This window comes from Bos mutus, chromosome 19 (genome assembly GCF_027580195.1).
Source record: "Bos mutus isolate GX-2022 chromosome 19, NWIPB_WYAK_1.1, whole genome shotgun sequence".
Classification (NCBI taxonomy): Eukaryota; Metazoa; Chordata; class Mammalia; order Artiodactyla; family Bovidae; genus Bos; species Bos mutus.
The window spans coordinates 21108879-21131268 of record NC_091635.1 but is presented as its reverse complement, the minus strand read 5'-3'; the positions used below and the strand labels follow the sequence as shown (position 1 = coordinate 21131268).

Genomic DNA, 22390 nt, shown 5'->3' with positions numbered 1-22390 from the left:
GTCCCCTGGCCATCACCGGCCCTGACAAGAGCAGTCCTCCCCCGCCATCCCACAGCCCAGCATGGCCAGCAGCCATGCCTCCCCCTCACCTCTGTGAATGAAATGGGCGACCTTTTGGAAATCTTCTTCCAAGAGCCCTCGGGAGGTCAATGCTGGGGTCCCCAGGCGCAGCCCACTGGGCCGTAGCGCGCTTTTATCACCTTCAAGATAAACAGGCTCTGTCCCCCACTGACCCCCCTGAACCAAAAAGGGACGCATAGGCAAAAGGAATGGGCCTGAAGATACCACTCAAGCAGACACAGCCCAAGGGGGCCAGAGCGGAAGGCAGAAGCCAGGAGGTGGAGCCAGGTGTCGGCTGCACTACTTTAAATACCAGGAAGTGGCCTCCTGGACGTGGTCCTTGCTCCTGACACCAGGCATTCACATCTGCATCTGAGATGCATCTCCCACATCTTACTCATGAGCCGCTGAGAAATCCAGTTTTCCAGAGGGCCCCCACCTCCCGCACCCTCTCCTGCTCTGTCCTGGGCAGGCTCAGTGTCTCATCAGAGGGGGCAGGCAGCGGGGGAAAGCCTGGCTCCTGTCCTACACAGCACATCTTGTCCCCAGAGCAAGTCACCATCAGCCCCAAGAGGTCCAGACAGGAGAGGACCAAGGATGCTCACCTGGGCAGGTGTTCTTATTGCAGGCAATGGAGCAGGCTTCCAGCACCTTCTCTGCCCTGCCGCCATCTGTGCCTTTGGAGCGGAGGTCCACGAGGATCAAGTGGTTGTCAGAACCCCCTGGAAACCAGGTGGGAGACATGGAAGGTGATCCTGTGCTGAGCACAGGGATCCCTCTTCCAAAGAAGTGGCAGGGTGCAAGGGGGCTACAGCAGGTGAGGTCAGGAAGGTGACCCCACCACGTGTCCTGCAGGGCTGTCATCACCTGCTGAAGACCCAGGGCCTCAGGGTTTGAGATGAAGCACAGAGTAGTTGAGAAAGGGAACCGGAGAATGCAGAGGGGGCTGAGGGTGTATGGCCAGCCCAAATGGCCCATGGCTGCATCCCAACCCACCAGCTCCCAGAAGCCTGTCGGGGTGACGACCCCCCTTGGGAATTTCCCACTTGTCTCTAGATCCATCTTCAAGGCTCCCTCTAAGGGGCCTCAGGGCAGCGGGCAGGGGGCAATGGAGGTGCCCGGGTAACTGGCACGTCATGTGCTTTACCCCTAATCCTGCCAAGGTGATTGTATCTTCAAAGTGGTGTAGGTGAGGGTATGGAAGAACTTTCTGGAACAGCCCCTGGCCTCCCAGGCATCTCTCACGCACCTGATCTTCACTGTGAATGAACCCTGCATAATCCCCAGCCACTGACTTCAAAAATGCTCATGGCCTAAGCTGACCCTTGGCCCTCGACCCATCCTCCTACCCCTACCCTCACTGCCCCTAACTCCAGTAGTCGTGTGGCTTTAGGAACCTCAGATGCCCATTTGTAAAACAAGACCAGTGATTCCCAAGGATGTTTCAAGGTTTGAATCCAGAGGTCATGTGTCCAGAGCTGGGACTCCTGAGTCACCCCAGAGCTATGGCCACCTGCCCAGGCCACGACCTACTGCCACACCTGGACGGAGATGGGACGAGGAGCAGGGCCACCCCATGGGCTCACTTCCGGCTGTACCTGTGACCACTCTGTAGCCCAGTCCCATCAAGGCCTCGGCCAGAGCCCTGCAGTTGGCCACCACCTGGCACTGGTAGGCTCTGAACTCTGGAGTCATGGCCTGCTTCAGAGCAACCGCGACCCCTGGCAGGAAATGAAAGGCAGACCGTGAGTCAAAGAAACACCTGTCTCCACTCAGGCATCCAAGCTTCTCAGTGTCACCAAGGCAGGGTTACATCTCCTCCCAAATGATCCCATTTTAACCCTGCCGTTCCCTGGCTGGCTCTCCAGACCTCTCTAAACAAGAGTTTTTCAGGCAGCCCCTGTCCAGCATGAAGTTCCAGACTAAGATCGCCATGGGAGAGCGGCTCCCTGTCCCCAGCAAAGTGGATGTGGGACATGCTTCACTTAGCTGCCACTGCTTTGATGCGAAGTGAAGCAGCTTTCAGAGCAGAGCAGGGGAGAGGAGTGGCCGATCCACCAGTTCATCCAGGCTCCTCTGGATTTGTTCCATCCCAATGGCTGCTTAAAGGGGCACCAAAGATGGAGGAGGATGCAAGCTACCTGCCCGAGTCCTGGCACAGGAGCCTCCAGTCAGCATGTGGAAAGGGCTGGAGTGGCCAGTGGATGGACACCCCACCATCACAGAGCTGGGGCACCTGGGCGCTGAGCTGGGAGTGTAAAGGGAGCCACCCCGCCCAGCCCCAAACCTAAAACTCGCCCTTCACTGCTTCCTCCACATCCCTCCTTGCAAACACTGGTTGAAAGGGAAGTGACACCTTGACCCCGGCTCCTCCACCAACTGCTTTTCTCCAAAGATGGAGAAGTAACTCTGAGGTCATCACAGATTCTCTAAGGCTTGTGTACCACCAGAGAACTGCTTCTGCCTGGGGTGGGGTGGGGTCGTGAGCAAGGTGGGGATCGGGCTGTGGGGGGTGGGTAACAGCAGGGAAGCCATGGGGTAGGGTGCATTACCAGCAATGGCGTGGTTGTGGGGTCCCCCTTGCAGGCCTGGGAACACAGCAGAGTTGATGAGCGACTCCAGGTTGTAGCGAGTCTCTCTGCCTGTCTTGGGGTCCACACTGCGCACTCCTGGATGAAGGACAACATGGGACATGGGACAGGCTGTCCCCTCTGTCCTCTCCCTGCCTGGACACAGACCTGGCCCAGACCCCACTCCTGGAGCTGACACTGCAGACCAGGGAGGGTGCTTGCTCCTGAGGGGTCAAGGGAGGGGGAACCAAGCTTTAGAGATTAAAGGAAGGATGAAAATATCCCTCCATCAAGACAGGAACGAGTACACCTTCGGCAGTTTCTCAAAGAGCCGTCCAAGATGATGCCTCTGGAGGAGATGGGGCTCACTGGGCCAGAAATGGGAAAGAAGCTTCCTTTCTGAGAATAGTTAAGGATCAGGGATGGGAGCTTCCAGCATCTCCACTGAGCTTCTTGTGAGCCGGGAACTGCTCTGAGCAGCTTCCCTAAATTCATTCATTTAATCCTCACGACAGCCATCCCAAGGGACAGGCGCTATTGTGATGATCCGGAGGTGAGGAAACAAGGCACAGAGGGGCTGCATAACTAGCCCAAGATCACACAGCACTTCTGTGGCAGAGCCAGGCCTTGCTCTGTGACTGGGTCAGTCAAGTACCACCAACGTACAGCAGGGAAACAAATGTCTCCCAGGTGGGTGGGAAAGGCTGCTGGCCTTGGAAAGCTTAAAGCAGCTGGGGAGGGGCCTCCAAGGAGCAGCAGGGCCCTGGAGGCCCAGTGGGCGATGGTGTGTCCAGCCCTAGCCAGGGGCTGGGCAAGGGGGTCTTTCAGGGGTCAAAGAGACTTGGTCCCCAGAGTGGGTTGTCTCTGTTGATGGAGCTTAGTCACCGGTACCATCTAGGGCTGAAGGACCGTGGGACCCTCATCTGGCTTCTCGGGAATGGAAACCCCAAACAAAGGCTCCGTCATCCAGACCCCTCCCCGCCCTCCTGCCCCACGACCTGGACTGCTGTGCTCTCGCCCCCGGCTCTTCACGGGACCCCGACCCCCCCCAGGGATAAGCGCACCCTTCCTGTAGAAGATCATGCCGGCACGGCAGCCCCGCAGGGTCTTGTGGGTGGTGGTGGACACCACGTGGCAGTGCTCGAAGGGCGAAGGCACCACGCCGGCCGCCACCAGCCCACTGACATGTGCCATGTCGGCCATGAGGTACGCCCCGTTGTCATCAGCGATCTTGCGCAGCCGAGCGTAGTCCAGGTTCCGGGAGTAGCAGCTAGTCCCTGAGATGGCAAGGGTGATGTGGAGTCACCCTTGGAGAGACCTTGGCTGGCAGTCAGCTCCAGTACGAGCAGAGCCCCTGCCCCGCCCACCCAGTGTGCCTGCCTGAAAGCCGGGGCTGCTCCCTCTAAGGTTCGAGAAATCCCATCCGTGCCAAAAGCAACCCTGTCCTCTGCTCCTGTGTCACAGGATCGGGGGGACAGTTTCCCCACTGTTACCACTCCAGCTCGACAGGGGCCAGTGTGTCCAGATGCTTCTGGAGAGCAGGGCAGTACTAACAGTCCCGAGAGAGACGGAGATACTCAGACCCGAGCAGCCCGGCTGCACAGCAAAGCCAGCAGGGACCAGCACGTGGTGGAAGAGCACACCTCCCGTGTGGGGGCTGGGGCCCTGGCCCGCTCTCACCAGCAATGATCAGCCTTGGGTGGAAGAGGCGGGCGTTCTCCTCCAGCTGGTCGTAGTTGATGTAGCCGGTATCGGGATTCACCTGTGGATGTCACAGAGACTGGGCTCACACTGCTCCCTCCAGCCACACGGGCCACTCCGCCAGAGCACACCCAGCTGTTGAGGGTAAGAGGACTCCCTCCCCTTGCCTAGACCCCTCTGCTGCCCTCGCCCCTGACCAGGACTCGAAGGCAAGACAGGCACAACTGTTTAAAACAGTCAGGTATCGTCACTCTCGGACAGGATGCCCTGGGGGGTTCCAGCGAGCCGTGAACACCCAAGGGTCCCCAGAGCAGGGAGATGAGAGACAGTGATGACGAGACTTCCTGAAGTGCCTTGGAAATGAAGCTCCTTATTCCTACAGGCATGGCCAGTGAGGAAGTTTTGAGAAACAAGCCACAGAGTGGAGACACACACACCCGTACCTTGTAGGGCATAGATTCAAAAAAGATGGACGTGGCAGAAATCTTCTTCTTGTCAGTCATGAACCCATGGGTCAGGTGGCCCCCATCTGGCAGGTCCAGGCCCATGATGCGGCCATGGGGCTCCACCAGGGCCGTGTACACTGCGAAGTTTGCTGGGGAGCCTGGAGTGGACAGACCCGGGAGGCACAATTACTCCTGCCCACAAGGCCATCAATCACAAGTGGCCGCAACAGCCTGGCTGCTGCCATGCCCTCTCCTGGACCCAGGTGCCCGAGTAAGTAGCAGGGACATTCAGAGATAGGGGTGGGGTACCCAGGAGGCATGCATGCAGTAGGCAGTTGAGGGGGATGGGGGAGACCTCATCTCCCCCATCTGGCAGGGTGTCCTGCTTATACTCTCCTTTTCAGGGAGCCCCAGGAGGCTGGCAGGAAGGGGGCCACCCAGGCTTGTCTGGACCTGGCCATTACCTGAGTAAGGCTGGACGTTAACCCCCCAGCACTGGGAGTCCAGGCCATAGACCTGCAGCGCTCGCTTCTGACAGAGGACCTCTAGCTCGTCGATGAACTCCGTCCCACCATAGTACCTGCGGAGGAAGGCGGGAGGTATAGGCCCACTGGTGCCACTTCTGCATGCAGGACAGAGGCCAGGCTCCTAGTGGGATGAAGGAGCAAGGGTGAGAACACGCACCCTGAACCCACAAGACGGCTTCCACCAGGCCCAGGTGGCCGTGTCTTGCCATCTGTGGGGAGGTCTGACCCCACATCTCGGATGAACCCTGAGGACACTGTCACAGCCATGTGATGGCCTGTGCCAGCTGCCCAGGGATCAATTCATAGCATGTGGAGCAGGACAGTGGTTTCCAGGGGCTGGGAGAAGGAGTTACTGGTTTGGGGGGATTAACTTTGCATTTCTAATAAAATTTTATTTTTTGTTTAATAATTGCATATCACAATGTATCACGCACTTATGTTTTTTTTATTATTTGTGACTAGTTTTGGCCTGGGACGGAAGCCATGCTCTTCAAGTCAACTTGACCTGCCAGAGAATGGGTGCTCCTCTCTCCTCCTGTTGTAGTGGGAACAGAGCTGGGGGCAGGGGTGGTGTGCCATGGTCACCATGCCCTCAGTCCCAGCAAGAAGCAGCAAGGCTGTAGCACCGCATCTCTGGACAGAGGAACCAAAGTATATCCTCCAGGGTCAACTAGAAACACTGGGACCCCAGGCAGCCTGGGGTTTGAACACAAGCTTGGTGTCCCACAATTCCACTTGGTTCCCAAACTGACCACCCAGAGTCAGTGCGGACCGACAAGCTGAGGGCGCAGGCCCACAAGACTGCCCCCACTTCAACGCCAAAGGCAAGTCCCTGGTCACTGGGCCACCAGCACTGCTGCCCCAGTTGGCTACAAATGACCCCCTCAGTTTCAGAAATTCACTTGAAAAACTCAAGACTCAGGAAAGCACCTCACTCGTGATCCCTGGTTCATTGTGAAGGACTCAATTTGTGAACAGGACAAGGTTCAGGAGGGCATGTGACCCTACAACCCCCTTCCAGGGGGAGGGTGTGGGGGTCCAAAAATTATGACTGTCTAATCAGTGTAGAATGGCAGTTGACCCTCCCTTTTCCATGTCCTCTGGGACACAAGTGTGCAATTTTGCAAAAACCACGTGTTAAATTTTGTCATCACCATCTCTGCCTGATGACAACCGTAAGAAACACAAATGAATATGACTTCTTCTGGTTCTCAGGAAGAGAAGCTGACCGAAATCTCTGGTAGGTAAACCCAGCATTTAAAACACTAACCCAGTTTCCAGTGTGGAAGGTCAGTCTCACCTTGGGGTCCCTGCTTACACAACCTTCCTCTGGAGGCTCAGCCGCAGCCAGCAGCTGCTCCTTCGGGCCTGGTTGTTATTCTAGAAAGGCCCAGGGGGACTGTGCAAGTGAGCCCAAGTATCTTGCCCCCAGAACATGGGTGCCACCACCCGCTAGGAATTGTTAAGAGAGGAGGGGACAGGAGGCCCTGCCATTGAGAACCTGGCTGTTTTCTGAAATGTCCACTCTCTTCCTGGGAGGCAGGCCTGGATGATACTCACATACCTCTGGCCTGGGTACCCCTCAGAGTACTTGTTGTTCAGGCAAGAGCCTAGGGCCTCCAGAACAGCCCGGCTGGCAAAGTTCTCGGAGGCGATCAGCTCCAGTCCAACCCTCTGCCGGTTACTCTCCTTCTTAATGATGTTGTAAACCTGACAAGAAGAAAACAGGAAAGGGGACACTGCAGTTTAACATCTGCTCTGATCCGAGCAGTAACTGAGTAAAGAGAAGAGACGCTTATACTTTCAGATTTTGCCCTCAGAAGCCAAGTGTAACCAGACTAAGATGACTCCCACAGCACCTGAGGAACAAAGGAAATCCTCCTCAAAGCTTTTAGCACCTGGAAGGAATTAATAGAAAGTGAATTAAGGAGAACAAAACAATGGAAGAGAAGATGATCCTTAAAACATGCATCCCACGGAATTTTAAAATTCTGCGCCACCTTGTTATTTTCATCCCTAGATTTCACCAAGTTTCCCTCCTGAACTTTGTTCCTTATTCCTTGCCTTAAAATAACAGATACCTAGATGAATCCACAGAGACAGAAAACAGACCAGTGGTTGCTGAGGGTTGGGAATCTGGGGGATGGAGGGGGGCAGTTGCTAATGGGTTTGAGGTTTCTTTTGGGGGGATTAAAATGTTCTAAAAGCAATCATGAATACACTAAAAACCACTGAACTGTGTACTTTAAATGGGCAACTTGTATGTTAAGTGCATTCACTTATCTCATGTGTAAAGCTGTTGTGAAAATACATAAATAAAAGATGCTTCTAGAAATGCTCCTCTGAACTGTAAGAAGAGGGTCAAGTCTCAGTGAGCCCACCCCTTCCCCTTTCCTCAGCAGCAGCCAGCACACTGCTCTTCACAGAAACTCAGATCTAAATGCACCCTCAAGGGACTTTCAGCCACTTTGTAGCCACTGTCTATAAACCTGTCCTGTGTCCAAACCACAAGGCTGTCCCAAACACAGCTAATTTCTGGTAAGAATCAGAGGCCTGAACAAGGACCTCCAACAGCAGAACTTGCGAGAACACCCACAGCCTCACCTCGACATCGTTGTCCTTCAGGGGCTGTGCCAGCATCTTCTCGTGCAAGGACCACAAATTGGCATCTCTGGGTGCCTTGTTGACTGGAGCTGCCATTGTGCTGGTTCAGAGGCACCTAAAAATGGAAAAACTTCGAAAATTAAACTCAGTCACAGCTCATCGCCACCTGTCAGTTTCCAAGTTGCTGAAGGACTGACACACGTGTGGGCCTTGTCCCAGAACCGCCTGGAGAGCATGAGGACTCTGCTGCAGATCCACCGTGTGGGACCACCTGTGGATCTCTGCAGGTCACTGGCTCCTCAGGAGACCCGCCCTCCTTGCCTTGAGGCTGCTCCAGCCTCGGGGAGTCCAGCACCCTCTCTTCCTACCTGAACTTCTCCTGGTTGTGGCTTAGCTCCCCAACTGAGCCAGCTTCCTGAAGGCAAGGGCTGATGGTTACTTTGTAAAAAAATTTCCCACAGTACCCAGCACAGCCATATGAGAGTAATATTTGCCAAATGAACAAGTGAATTGCTGACTTATGCATTACTTTTTCTATTTCTCAAGTAATGAAAATGAGACTCAGAAAAGTATCTTAGGGGAGGGCTGCACAGCCCACTGGCCTTGGAGGAGAGTCTCAAACCCCACACAGGCTCCACCACCTGGTGTCCCGTGGCTGGGGCTGCAGGTAAAGTGCACGCTCTGAGTTGACCCTTACCTCTGGTAAGGTCCACGGGCAGAGGTACACACCTGGACTCGGCATCATCACAGTACAGCAGGCTTGTGTCTTCACATACGTGCCCACAAAGAACAAGAGTCTGAGCTCAGTGCTATTTCAGCTAAAGGGACAGCGTAAATGTTTACAGGAACTGACCTCCTTTAATTGATGGTTGGCAACTTTTCAGTACTTTCTACTAATTAGATAAGCTTTCATTTCAAATTCACTCCCTTAACAGTTACTTAGTGAGGCCCTTCCCCTCAGCAGCCACAGGTCGGGACTGGGAACACAGTGGGACCCAAACAGACTGAAACTTCACGGGGCTTCCTGGGGGAAGGTGAGCAGGAAACAGCAAGCACACTAAATGCAGACAGATAACCAGGCCCACAAGGACAAGCGCTGGTGGCAGGTCAGCTTGGAGGGTGGTGACTAGAGGAGAGGACACCAGGCTGAGAAGGAGCCCATCAGACGCAGTCTCCTGAGAGCACTGTGAGAATATAAATAATTACACACACACACAGGTCTCTGCGATTTCCTAGTGACAGGAACATCTCTTGTTCCAATGATGCAACTCGGGGTGGGAGGCTCCCAAGTTGGGGCTGGTCCCAGAAAGACCAGGCCATGATGAGAAGCATTTTCAGCCCCCTCAACTCCTCCAGAGAGGGAAAGGGGCTGGAAATGGAGTTAATGACCCCCTCACAGGGTTCAGGGAGCTTCTGGGTGGTGCACCCCAACTCCATAGGAACCCTCCCAGCCCTCGCCCTGAACATTTCTCTCTTCCTCTGGCTGCTTGTCTGTGTCCTTTGTCATATCCTTTAATGAACTGGTGAACGTAAGTTAGTGTCTGCCTGGGTTCTGACAGCTCTTCTAGAACATGTTCGAGTCCAAGGAGGGTCCTGGGAGTCAAGCTGGACAGAAGCTGTGGGTCCCTTGGGGACCTGATACTTGTGACTGGCATCTGAAGTGACGAGGGGCGGCTGTCTGGTGGGACTAACCTGCGGGGTCTGTGCTCACTCTGGCTCACGTTAGAACTGAGCTGAAATGAGCGACACAAGCTGGTGGGGCAGAACTGCTGGGTGAGGGAAAGCTGCCCGGTCATCTGGTGTCACAGGTGCCATCAACAGCAGCTGGGAGAGTCAAGAGCAGACACAGCAGGAAGAGCATGGTTCTCCTGCACAAGGTGCACATGCAGTATCACTTGCTAGACACATATACTCACTAAATAAACCAGCCACACAGTCCCCAGTCACAGTATCCTCCTTAATCTCTGGGGAAGCAAATATCTACCAGCAGGAAGCTTTAACCAGGAAATCCCAAACTGGGGTTTTTGAAGCAGCCATTATTTTAACATGAGCACAACAGGATCAGAAACACGGCCACTCCCGCAAAACCAGCAGTGAGTGCAGGACTTAGGCCACAAATGCGTCTAAGGCAGAAGTGGCCCCAACCCCGGTGCCAGGGCCTCCGCCACATCACCCCCCCCGGAGGTGCAGGGAGACGAGGTGGTCTGGACACCTGGCCAATGGCTCCTCTGAACTCAATGGTTGCTTCCCATGTGCCCTCAGCAGGTGGTGGCAAACCCACAGAAAACCAGAGACCAAATGGGTACACTCGTCCTACAGTCTTTTTAAAGAGAAAAGTTTCTTTGAAATTCCAACTGCTCAATGTTAAAAAGGATTCAAGCAATACAGAGCAAGTATTTCTCAACCACCAAATAAGTAAATAAAGTCCCTTTGGAATGCTTTCTCCCCCTTCTTCCAGGAAAGTTACATCTGCATCAGCTCCTAGAGGCACTCAGATCCACTCCACTCCACCTCCGCCTGTGGTCTCAGCATCTCCTGTTAAGATCGCCACCCGCAGGGTGGCAAAGCCGACTGCTTTGCCCTCATAGCAAACTCTTTCTTTTATGGCTGCATCGCAAAGCATGTGGGATCTTTTGGGATCAAACCCGTGCCCCTGCATGGGAGCATAGCGTTTTAACCACTGGACCACCCGGGAAGTGCCAACAAACCCTCCTCTCATCTAAGATGCAAACTTGGGAGTCCCAGTTCCTTCTCAACCCCTGGGTGAGGGCTGTCTGTGTGGTTGGCCCCCCTCCAAGGCTAGCAGGGCCCCCTTGCTCCTGCTGCCACTCTCTGGGGGTGTTTCTCACCCTGCATCCTGTTATCACTCAGATCAAGTCACCCCCACCCCCAAATGGAGTGCTCAGTTCACATTCTTATTAAATCCACCCAAGTTGAGTTCTTTTTAAAGTTCTTTTTTAAAAAAACCAAAAGTCAAATAGGTCTGAATTCTTTATTAAAACAATAACTTCAGGATTCTTTGTTTTGTTTCAGTTAAATCTGTAATATCTATTACAGTATAATGTATATCTTGCAGCATTCTAAATTACAGCAAGAAAGGCAGAGAACCCTGACAGCTGGCAAACAAGTGAGACAAAGATCCCGAGACTGTCCTCTTTTACATCAGAGGGAAGACCAGAAGATACACTGAGCGTCTATCCTTCAGGTCTGGATGTTGACTGAGAAACAGGACACCTTGCACTTTTCTCACTTTTTTTTAAACTGTGACAGAAGTGCACAGCTCAGTGACATTAAAAACATCCACACTGTCATGCAGCTCCACCACCATCATCTTCAGAATGCTTCCACCTTCCTAAACTAAAACTGTGTCCCCATTAAGCATGCTCCATTCTCTTCCCTTCCAGCATAGGGTAGCAACTATGCTAGTTTCTATCTCTGTGAATTTGACTATTTCAGGGACCTCCTGTAAATGAGGTCACACAATATTTGTCCTTTTGTAGCTGGCTTATTTCACACAGCACAATGGCACCAAAGTTCAACTGTGTGGTGCAGGTGTCAGTTTCCTTCCTTTTAAAGGCTGGATAATAGTCCACTGTTCAGAGAGACTGCTTGTTTATCCATCCACCCATCCATCTGATGCCTGGGCTGCTCCCACCTCCTGGCTATTGCAAGGAACGCTGCAGTGAACACAGGCGCACAAATATCCAGTCCCTACTGTCAGTTTTTTTGGGTTATACTCAGAAGTGGAATTTCCAGGTCATATAGTAATTCTACATTTAATGAGAAATAAGCTTTTGATATTTAGGAGCTTTACTTCACTATCATTAACCTACAATGGATTCATTCGTTCCTTTAACAAATATTTATTAAGTGACACCTGTGTCCCAGGCACTGAGTTAGGACCTCAGAATACAGAGGCCAACAAGACAGAGGCCCTGCCATTATGAGAAGCAGGATATAAAAAAGTAAATAAGTTCACAAGAGATAACATCAGGGAGTGATGACTGTTGCTGCTGCTGCTAAGTCACTTCAGTCGTGTCCGACTCGTAGCGATCCCATGGACTGTAGCCCACCAGGCTCCTCCATCCATGGGATTTTCCAGGCAAGAGTACTGGAGTGGGGTGCCATCGCTTTCTCTGGTGATGACTGTTAGAGGGCAATAAACAGTCAGAGGGCTTGTTTAGACCTGCCATGGAAAGCGCCTGAGCTGAGATCGGAACAGTGGAAAGGAGCCAAGCTTATGAGACATGGGGCAAGAGCAAACACCAGTCCAAAGGCCCGAAAATGGGAAGAGGTTTCAGTTGTCAAGGATCAGAAATAAGGAACACAACAGAGACGAGGAGATGAGATTCGAGGGCCTAAAGTCCAGTGCAGGGATGAGATAAGATCCTCACCTTGGCAGAATAGAGCTCACAGGTTTCAAACTGTGCTCAAGGACCTAGGTCTCATGTTGTTTCCCAGTGTACCTGTTTGAGAAATACCTGTCTGAAACTAACAACAAGAGAAACCCGACTGGAGAAGATCAAGGTTCATTTCGTGAGAGCAGTGGACATTCCATGGGTCGGACCCCCGCCATGCCCCACTTCCCATCAGTGAAGGCCACATCCAAGGGAGCTGTGCTGAACTCACTGCAGAGCCAGCCTGCAGAGTTTGAGTCCCGCTCTCCACTTCCTAATGTGCTGCGGACACCTGTTTCTCAGTCTCCTTGTGCATGACACAGGGATGACAACAGTCCTGAGCTGGTTGGAGTTAAATAAGGTATACAACACAGAGCATTCAGACAGGACCAGGCAGAGTGACTACTCAACAATCAGCAGCTACAGGACATCACCAGTGGTCCAGTGGTTAAGACTCCATGCTTCCACTGCAGGGGCCATGAGTTCCATCCCTCGTTGGGGAACTAAGATCCCACATGCCATGTGGTGTGGTCAAGAGATTTAAAAAAAGAGAGAGAGAGAGCAGCTACTATTATTATTAAAGAGACTTGGGTACCTTAGGGCCATCTTTACTACCTCTAAGCACCCCGGGAAACACAACCTACTGCAGCCGTCACTGTGTCATGCTGTTGGTGTTTCTGTTGGAGAAATGTCACTTACCTGTGACACTGTCCATGATCATCACCTCAAGCCCAGGGAAACAATCCGAGTAAGTGAATTCACTTCCCAGGGTTACCATCCTTCCCATACCCCCAGATCTTTCCTGGGTCTTTGTCACACAATGGGATCAGCCCCTTGTTGGTCCTGAGGAAATTATTGTCTGTGTGTGTGCCCTACTTTACAAAGGAGCAAACAGGCTCAGAAGCTAGGTGGCATATAATAGTGACAGAAGGAATCTGAACTCTTTTCCCTGACTCTGTGCTAAACAAAACCATAATCGCCCACGTCCACTGCCCGTTCCGGCAAGTAAAAAGATTATGAGCCCATAAGAACGTGAACTGGTGTTTCCAGTCTGCCAGCTCTAATCGCGTTTGTGCTTGCCTCAGTTGATCAAAGGTCGCTTAACTTCCTGGACCTCGACGCTCAGGGCCCTGGGCCGTGAACCCCACAGGGCAGCGCTTGTCTCCTAGGCCGGGGTGAGGGGTGGGGGGTGGGGAGGCCAGGCTCGCCCACCACCACCCCAGGGCGGCCGCAAGTGCAGTGGGACCGCGTGGGCTTCGTCGGGCCCCCTCTTTGAGCCTCCCCTTCCCCGTCTGCAAAATGGGCTACAGGAAGCACCTGGATACAGCAGCGCCGGCAAGATACTGGGACGAGGTGACGCGCTGCACTGAAATCTAGAGTTCCACAAGGAAGGCGGCCGCCGGCACCTGCACCGAGCCTTCGAGGTGCGGTCAACCCAACCGCACGGGTCTTGACCTGGGGCCGCGCTCCCCGGCCCCTTACCCCAGGCGCCAGCAAGGCGCTCCACACTCACCCGATCCCGCTTCTCGGAGCCGCGGGGGAAGAAGCACAGCCAGAAACACCAAGCTCCCGGCTGCTGCCAACACCACCTGAGTTGGGACCCGCGCGCTAGCTCCACGTGATCCACGCTCAAGACCCGCTCCCAAATCTGGCGCGCCCCGCCCCGCCCCGCCCCGGCCCCGCCCCAGAGACACCCAATCAGAGCGCGCATCCTGGAGAGCCCCCGAGTAGCCCAATCAGGACGCGGAAACGGGAGAGCTCCGCCCCCAAAGGAGCCCGCGCTATTGGCTACCGCGGGGTCGGGCCTCGCCCAGTACAGCGCAGTGTGTCTTTGCTCACCTGGGCCAGGGGTCATGGTGCCATCCTCTGGGGCTGCAGGCCAGGGGCTGGGGGTTTCCCGGAAGACAAGAGGTTTAGAGGTGAATTCTGTTGTTTATATCTGTCTTTTGCATTGTCCTACTTACAGGTTACCACAGTGGACATTTAAATAGGACAAAGTGGGGTTCCAACTCCAACACTATTAGTCTGCACATATGGAACCCTAGACCAGTCACTTCGCTTTTTGAGTTTCATATTCTCATCTTTGAGTTGGAGATAACTATATCTTCCTGACAGGGCTGTGGAGAGGTTTTGTAGATGTATCTAAAACACTTGACTTTGTGTCTGACACACAGCAAGGGCTCAATAAATAAAAACCGTTGTTGTTATTCAGTCGCCAAGTCACGTCCGACTTTCTGCCACCTCTTGAACTGCAGCAGGCCTGGCAGGCTTCCCTGTTCTTCACTATCTCCTGGAGTTTGTTAATATGTTAACATTTTAACATTAAACCATTGTTAAGAATAATAAAACCAAGGGCCTGCACAATATAGGGAACAAGCTGACGAAGATTCTCTAACTGAAGGAAGGCTGACTTTTGGACTTTCCTTTTTGTCTCTGTGTTGTCAGATTTCAGCAAGAATCCTGCTAAGTCAGTTTAAACAGAACAGCCCGCCCCCACTTCTCCATATCTGATTTGATTCCTCATATTCTACCAGCCTTGGTGATGTCTGACCACCCAGGCCCAGTCAGCTCGGCCAGAATTCCCTTTCCCCTGATGTTTCCCTTAATCATTTTCCATCCACCCACCTCATCCTGCTCCTTGCTATATAAATTCCCACTGCCCTTGCTGTATTCAGAGTTGAGCATAACCTCTCTCCCAAACTGCAAGGTTCCATGCCAGTGGTCCCTACACCAATTGAAATCATGCACCCCGACACCCCCTACCACCACCACCGAATAAGATCTGTCTTACTGTGTCATTGAATATTTTTTTCTTTAACAGCTCTGGATTTTTCAGTACTCAGTGTACCCACAACACTTTACCTCTTACAATGTCAAGCAATTTCTAAAATATTGTAACAAATGTGGCTAAAATGTGCCAGTGAATGGATTCAAAATTGATTCAGAAAAGTCCAGGGAAAGACAGTGAGACAGTAAGTATCCATAAGAAAGTCAAGAACCTTCAGTTCCTTTTCAAGGGCTCTATATAAAATCCTGAGCCATATCCTCGAGCTGTTGTGCACATACTGAAACCCCCCACAAGGTGGAAGAAGTTAACAGCACACTGACCACCAACATGTAGACCCTACACTGGTTAAAGCCAAAAAATTGATAACCGAGATTCCCAAAACGCCACCCTGTTACCACCACCAACTAAGAAGAATGATCACGAGCTGATCACATACCCTTGAACCCTCACCCCTAATGTTGTCTTTGAAAGCCTTCCCAAAAGCCACTGGGGAGTTGAGTCTTTTGCACATGAGCTGCAGTAAACTTGGTCCTGCAGCAAACGCTGTATTTTCCTTCAGTACCACTTGGTGCCAGTAGGTTGACTTTGCTGTGCATCAGGTGAACAGATGCAGGCTTGGTTTGGTAATGTCTGTTGTTGCTATTCAGTCTCTAAGTCATGTCCAGCTCTTTGTGACCCCATGGACTGCCGCATACCAGGATCCCCTGCTCTTCACTATCCTCCAGAGTCTGCTCAAATTCATGTCCATTGAGCCAATGATGCTATAGATAGATATTAACAACATCTCTTTTAAACATATATAAATCCTTTTGAAGATTAGATAGGCCTTTTGTCAAGTTTATGACCCAGGAATGTCTTTGTCAAGAACCTGGGAGCCATCACTTTGAAACAGAAATGTGAAGGATCCAGCAGCCATATCTCCAAGTGTCTGTCACTGGGTAAGAACCTCCTTTTAAGATGCAGAACTACTTCCTGTGATAAAGATAGGACAAGGTTGTTATTCCTCTTGAGACAGGTAGGAAGGAGAAGGCACAACCATTAAAGCAGTTCATTGGGTCACAGAGTCGGACATGACTTAGCAACTGAACAACAACAACAGACTTTGAGGATACAACAAAAGCTGCTGCTGCTAACTCGCTTCAGTCGTGTCTGACTCTGTGCGACCCCATAGACAGCAGCCCACCAGGCTCCCCTGTCCCTGGGATTCTCCAGGCAAGAACACTGGAGTGGGTTGCCATTTCCTTCTCCAATGCGTGAAAGTGAAAAGTTAAAGGGAAGTCGCTCAGTCATGTCTGACTCTTCGTGACCCCATGGACTGCAGCCCACCAGGCTCGTCCATCCGTAGGATTTTCCAGGCAAGAGTACTGGAGTGGGGTGCCATTGCCTTCTCCGACAACAAAAGCTGATTGGAACCAATCAGGCCCAAGACAGTGGAAGAGTCGACTTCCAGCAGACTCTGAGCCTCAGTCTGTGCTCAATGTAATGCGTTAGCATCTAAATGACACACACACAGGCAGCATAACAGCTTTGAGGCTGACCCTAAGAGGGCAAAAAGTGGGCAGTGGCCCAGTTCCTAGAAATCCCTGCCCCTTCTCCAACCACTTTACTCTTAAATTCTTTCCTGTGTGAAGCCAAGGACCCTCACTTGGTGACTCGCTAGAGACCTTGTTCACTCCTCCCCACCCTTCTCCTGCAACGTCTTTTGTGGCAACCACAAAAGGGACATCAAAGGGCATAAAGTGGACCCATCTACTAGGCTGTGGCTGCCCACTGCAGAGGACGGCTGGGACTTAGTCCTGAAGATTTGAGTAGCCCTTAGGTGGCAGCTAATGCTGCCTGGGAGATCTAGTGGAGACCAGCTCTCTGGCCCCAAAGGATCCCACCAAGCCCAAGGCTTTTCTCTTCATGTTTGTCATTCTCCCCATTACTCCATTTCTTTGGACCTGAGAAGATCCACAGAGTCCACCACTTGGACTTCCAAATTAAGACTGTGGCAACTGGCAACCTGACTGGGTTAGTTTCCCCTCGTGGGTCCTCAAGACTGATTCCCCCTCCCTCCTCGTTCTTAGTCTTGGCCCAGTTCCAGAAAGTCAGAACTTCATTGGGGGCCCAAATAAGGAGACCATGGGAGTCTCCCACTACATCTGTGGCCCAGCCCTCTCTGAGTGCCTCTCAGGGCTCACAGCCTCATTGCACCCCTGGTTACATGTGAGGGTTTCAGACTTTATCAACACCTGAGCAGAGGAAGTGATCAAGCACCCTCCTCAGGGGGCCTGTGAATCTCTGGCTGAGGAAGCATCCTGGATGGGCACCTTCTCTCTTTGCCCTGGATTTCTCTCATACCCTCCTTCTCTCATCCCCTGCTGGTTTCTTAGCCTGTCTACTGGTCCTTGCACCTCCCTGCCAGCTTTCCCAGCGGGTGGGGGTTACCTCTGTCCTGCTCATGTAAAGAAGTGCCCATCCTCAATAGCACAAGGACAACCTCCCAAGGAGGACTTTGACTTTGTCTTGTTACCACTTTCTGGCTTCTGCTCTACCCTGCAGCTCTGTTTGTTAGAAAAATGAAAGTGAAGTTGCTCAGTCGTGTCCAACTCTTTTGGACCCCATGGACTGTAGCCCACCAGGCTCCTTCATCCATGGGATTCTCCAGGCAAGAGTATTGGAGTGGGTTGCCATTTCCTTCTTCAGGGGATCTTCTCGACCCAGGGATAGAACCCGGGTCTCCCGCATTGTAGGCAGACACTTTACCGTCTGAGCCACCAGGGAAGTCTCTTTGTTTATCTTTTCCTTTCTCCGAAAATGAAGGTAATCTGCTTAGTGACACAGGGCCTAGGTCTCCTCCCTCTCTCCCTGAAGGGTTTAGGACTTGGGACTCTAGTCACTTTTTCTGGCTCTTGTTCCTCCCCTTGACTAACCCCAGAGGTCTCCTCAGGCTCACCAAACTGATTTTGGGTGCTTACAGGGCCCTCGCTGTTGTCTTTGCAAGACAAACCTTTTCTCATGGTCTGATGGCTACAAGCCCAGTTTTCCCTGCTTAATTAGACACCTCTTCAGCCTTGATCCCCTAACCTGATCAGTTTGTTCAGTCACTCAGTCATGTCCGACTTTTTGCAACACCATGGACTGCAGCACACCAGTCCTGGACAGCACTTCCCTGTCCATCACCAGCTCCCAGAGCTTGCTCAAACTCATGTCCATAGAGTCAGTGATGCCATTTAACCATCTCATCCTCTGTCGTCCCTTTCTCCTCCTGCTTTCAATTTCTCCCAGCATCAGGGTCTTTTCCAATGAGTCAGTTCTTGGCATCAGGTGGCCAAAGTATTGGAGTTTCAGCTTCAGCATCAGTCCTTCCAATGAATATTTCAGACTGATTTCCTTTAGGACTGACTGTTTTGATCTCCTCATTATCCAAAGGACTCTCAAAAGTCTTCTTCAACACCACAGTTCAAAAGCATCAACTTTTCAGTGCTCATCAGTGTCTTTATGGTCCAACTTTCACATACATGACTACCAAAAAAACCATAGCCTCGACTATACAGACCTTTTTCGGTAAAATAATGTCTTTGCTTTTTAATATAATATCTAGGTTTGTCATAGCTTTTCTTCCAAGGAGCAAACGTCTTTTAATTTCATGGCTGTAGTCACCATCCACAGTGATTTTAGAGCCCAAGAAAATAAAGTCTGTCACTGTTTCCATTGTTTCCCATCTATCTGCCATGAAGTGATGGAACCAGATGCCATGATCTTAGTTTTTTGAATGTTGAGTTTTAAGCTAGCTTTTTCATTCTCTTCTTTCACTTTCGTCAAGAGGCTCTTTAATTCCTCTTTGCTTTCTGCCATAAGGGTGGTGTTATCTGCGTATCTGAGGTTATTGATATTTCTCCCTGCAATCCTAATTCCACCTTGAGCTTCATCCAGTCCAGCATTTCACATGATGTACTCTGAATATAAGTTAAATAAGGAAGGTGACAATATACAGCCTTGATGTACTCCTTTCCCAATTTGGAACCAGTCCATTGTTCCATGTCCAGTTCTAACTGTTGCTTCTTGACCCGCATACAGATTTCTCAGGAGACAGGTAAGGTAGTCTGGTATTCTCATCTCTTGAAGAATTTTCCAGTTTATTGTGATCCACACAGTGAAAGGTTTTTGGCGTAGTTAATGAAGCAAAAGTAGATGTTTTTCTGGAATTCTCTTGCTTTTTCAATGATCCAACAGATATTGGCAATTTGATCTCTTGTTCTGCTGCCTTTTCTAAATTCAGCTTGAACATCTGGAAGTTCTCTGTTCAAGTACTGTTGAAGCCTAGCTTGGAGAATTTTGAGCATTATTTTGCTAGCGTGTGAGATGAGTGCAATTATATGGTAGTTTGAACATTCTTTGGCATTGCCTTTCTTTGGGACGGAATGAAAACTGACCTTTCCAGTCCTGTGACCACTGCTGAGTTTTCCAAATTTGCTGGCATATTGAGTGCAGCACTTTCACAGCATCATCTTTTAGGATTTGAAATAGTTTAGCTGGAATTCCATCACCTCCACTAGCTTTATTAGTAGTGATGCTTCTTAAGGCCCACTTGACTTCACACTCCAGGATGTCTGGCTCTAGGTGAATGATCACACCATTGTGATTATCTGGATCATTAAGTTCTTTTTTGTATAGTTCTTCTGTGTATTCTTGCCACCTCTTCTTAATATCTTCTGCTTCTGTTAGGTCCATACCATTTCTGTCCTTTATTGTGTCCATCTTTGCATGAAATGTTCCCTTGGTATCTCTAATTTTCTTGAAGAGATCGCTAGTCTTTCCCACTCTATTGTTTTCCTCTATTTCTTTGCACTGATCACTTAGGAAGGCTTTCTTATTTCTCCTTGCTATTCTTTGGAACTCTGGGATCAGGCCAATAAACTGCCTATAGGACTTATCTCTGTGACAATCCCTTGAAGAGCCCCACCCACTAAAGTCCTTGGCAGCACACTCCTTTCTTACATTTTGGGCTATCAGTGAAGAGTAAAAGTGTGTCTGACTCTTTGTGACCCCATGGACTGTAGCCCATCAGGCTTCTCTGTCCATGGAATTCTCCAGGCAAGAATACTGAGTGGGTAGCCATTCCATTCTCCAGAGGATCTTCCAGACCCAGGGATCGAACTCAGGTCTCCTGTGTTGCAGGCAGATTCTTTACTGTCTGAGCCACCAGGGAAGTCCTGGTGGGCTATCAGGGAGAAAAATAAACTGCAGCTCCCATGCCTGCACCACCTCAGGGCTACCTTTCCTTGTGAAAACTCATGGGAAGGACAGGGTCCGGGAAGGACAGGGTCCAGGAAGCCCGGATTGGAGCCCTGCCCTGTGGAGAAGGGATGTGTGTGAAGTGCAGCCAGGAAGGCTACCGGAAGGATGAATGTCACTCGCGGGGAAGAGGGCCACCTGTCCAAAATATAAACAGGAGAATCACTGGAAGCAGGACTGCCCTCAGTCCCGAAGGGGACTCAGGGCTCCAGAAGACTGACAGGGCCCAGGACCCTCCCTGGCTCCCAGAGGACACCTGGTCATTCTCCAGAGGAGCTGCAGCAGCCCTTGATGTGGCAGGTAGGAAGATTATTTTCTATTAGGTATGGGGGCAGGCTACTCTGTGCTGACTGGTTTCCCTGGACAATCCAGTCTAATTCTCAGGAATGAGATTCAGAACCAAGTGATTCAGAATCCCCTCTTCCCCACCCCATGCAGCTGCTTGTTAGGAATTTTACCTCTGCACATCAGTTTCTTCTCATGCCTGAGTGCCACCCCCACCTCATGGATCACTGCCTTATTGTAGCAAAGGGGCTTGCATAACTCAATGAAGGTATGAGCCATGCCATGCAGGGCCGTCCAAGACGGATGGGTCATAGTGGAGAGTTCTGACAAACCATGGCCCACTGGAGGAGGGAATGGCAAACCACTCTAGTATTCTTGCCGTGAGAACCCCATAAACTGTATAAAAAGACAGAAAGATGTGACACCGAAAGATGAGCCCTCCATGTTGGAAGGTGTCCAGTAGGCTACTGGGGAAGAGCGGAGGACAATTACTAATAGCTCCAGAAAGAATGAAGCTGCTTGCTGGGAAGGGACCATTCTATTTCAAATGATACTCCACTCTGGAGACCCTCACAGAGAAGGCACTCAGCCATGGTAACCTGCCTTAGTCCCAACCAGAGGAGGTCTCCATTCCAGCCCACATTATTTCTCAAGTGGGCCCCACTGTCTGGGATGCTGAAGTCCCTGGGAAAGCTACTAATTTGCTCCCAGTTCAGAGCCTGTTAAACCCAATGCTGATTACCCATGCAAGAGACTCTGATACCTGAGGCCCAACAAGGTATCCAACTTCTAATAACCAAGTTCTTAAAATATGGGCTATGACCCTGCCATTTGGACAATTCATTTGTGTTAAACAAAAGCCCACTCTTCGGCCCTGGAAGGAGTCCCCTTGCCGGCAACAATTCTGCTTATAAAAAACAGTGGAGAATACAGGTTTGTTTAAGTCCTGAGGATGTTACTGAAAGCCCAACTTCTCTGTATGCTAGCGCTGAAACAAATCCCAGAGACAGAGTTTTGGATGAAGTCAAAAAGGACAGCTTTATTGCCTTGCCAGGCAAAGGGAAGCACACCACACTTCTCCTCAAAAAGCCTGTGTGCCTCTACTTCAGAGAACTGGATGAGGGTTTATAGCAGTGGGCCAAAGGTGGGGCCAGACAAGACCGGGGGTCTCCCAATCTTGATGAGCTTCTCGAGTTCCTTTAATCTTGCCTTAGATTGTTTCTTGGCTGCTCTTCCCTGAATTAGCAGCTGTTCCAATCTGCCTTTTGGAACTCCAGGAAGGTCAGGGAGGCTGAAGTCTTACCTACAAGAAATGGGGGACACAAAGACCTCCATGCCTGGGAGCCCCACAGAGTCCAGCTTGGTTTTAAGGGCAGGAGATCCAACCAGTCCATTCTGAAGGAGATCAGCCCTGGGATTTCTTTGGAAGGAATGATGCTAAAGCTGAAACTCCAGTACTTTGGCCACCTCATTCGAAGAGTTGACTCATTGGAAAAGACTCTGATGCTGGGAGGGATTGGGAGCAGGAGGAGAAGGGGACGACAGAGGATGAGATGGCTGGATGGCATCACTGACTCGATGGACGTGAGTCTGAGTGAACTCCGGGAGTTGGTGATGGACAGGGAGGCCTGGCGTGCTGCAATTCATGGGGTCGCAGAGTCAGACACGACTGAGCGACTGAGCTGAACTGAACTGAATGGGGCAGTAGTCCCAGTTCACCTGATAGTCCCCT

The 22390-nt window shown here is 51.2% G+C and overlaps 1 protein-coding gene across 3 annotated transcripts in view; it reads right to left on the bottom strand.

Moving 5' to 3' along the window:
• SHMT1 (serine hydroxymethyltransferase 1) overlaps positions 1-22390 on the bottom strand; it is a 34940-nt gene that overhangs the window by 1081 nt on the left and 11469 nt on the right. The window contains exons 1-11 of one of the 3 annotated variants that reach the window (XM_005887282.3): positions 13819-13949; positions 7909-8023; positions 6869-7014; positions 5242-5357; positions 4775-4935; positions 4311-4392; positions 3695-3907; positions 2613-2729; positions 1659-1781; positions 666-782; positions 90-200 (exon numbers count right to left, since the gene is read on the bottom strand). In XM_005887282.3, the coding sequence (XP_005887344.1) occupies positions 90-200; positions 666-782; positions 1659-1781; positions 2613-2729; positions 3695-3907; positions 4311-4392; positions 4775-4935; positions 5242-5357; positions 6869-7014; positions 7909-8004 (1282 nt within the window). In that variant the 5' untranslated portion in view covers positions 8005-8023; positions 13819-13949. Of the gene's footprint in view, positions 1-89; positions 201-665; positions 783-1658; positions 1782-2612; positions 2730-3694; positions 3908-4310; positions 4393-4774; positions 4936-5241; positions 5358-6868; positions 7015-7908; positions 8024-13818; positions 13950-22390 lie in introns of those variants that run through there. The other 2 variants (XM_070389616.1, XM_070389617.1) reach the window with 2 other exon arrangements.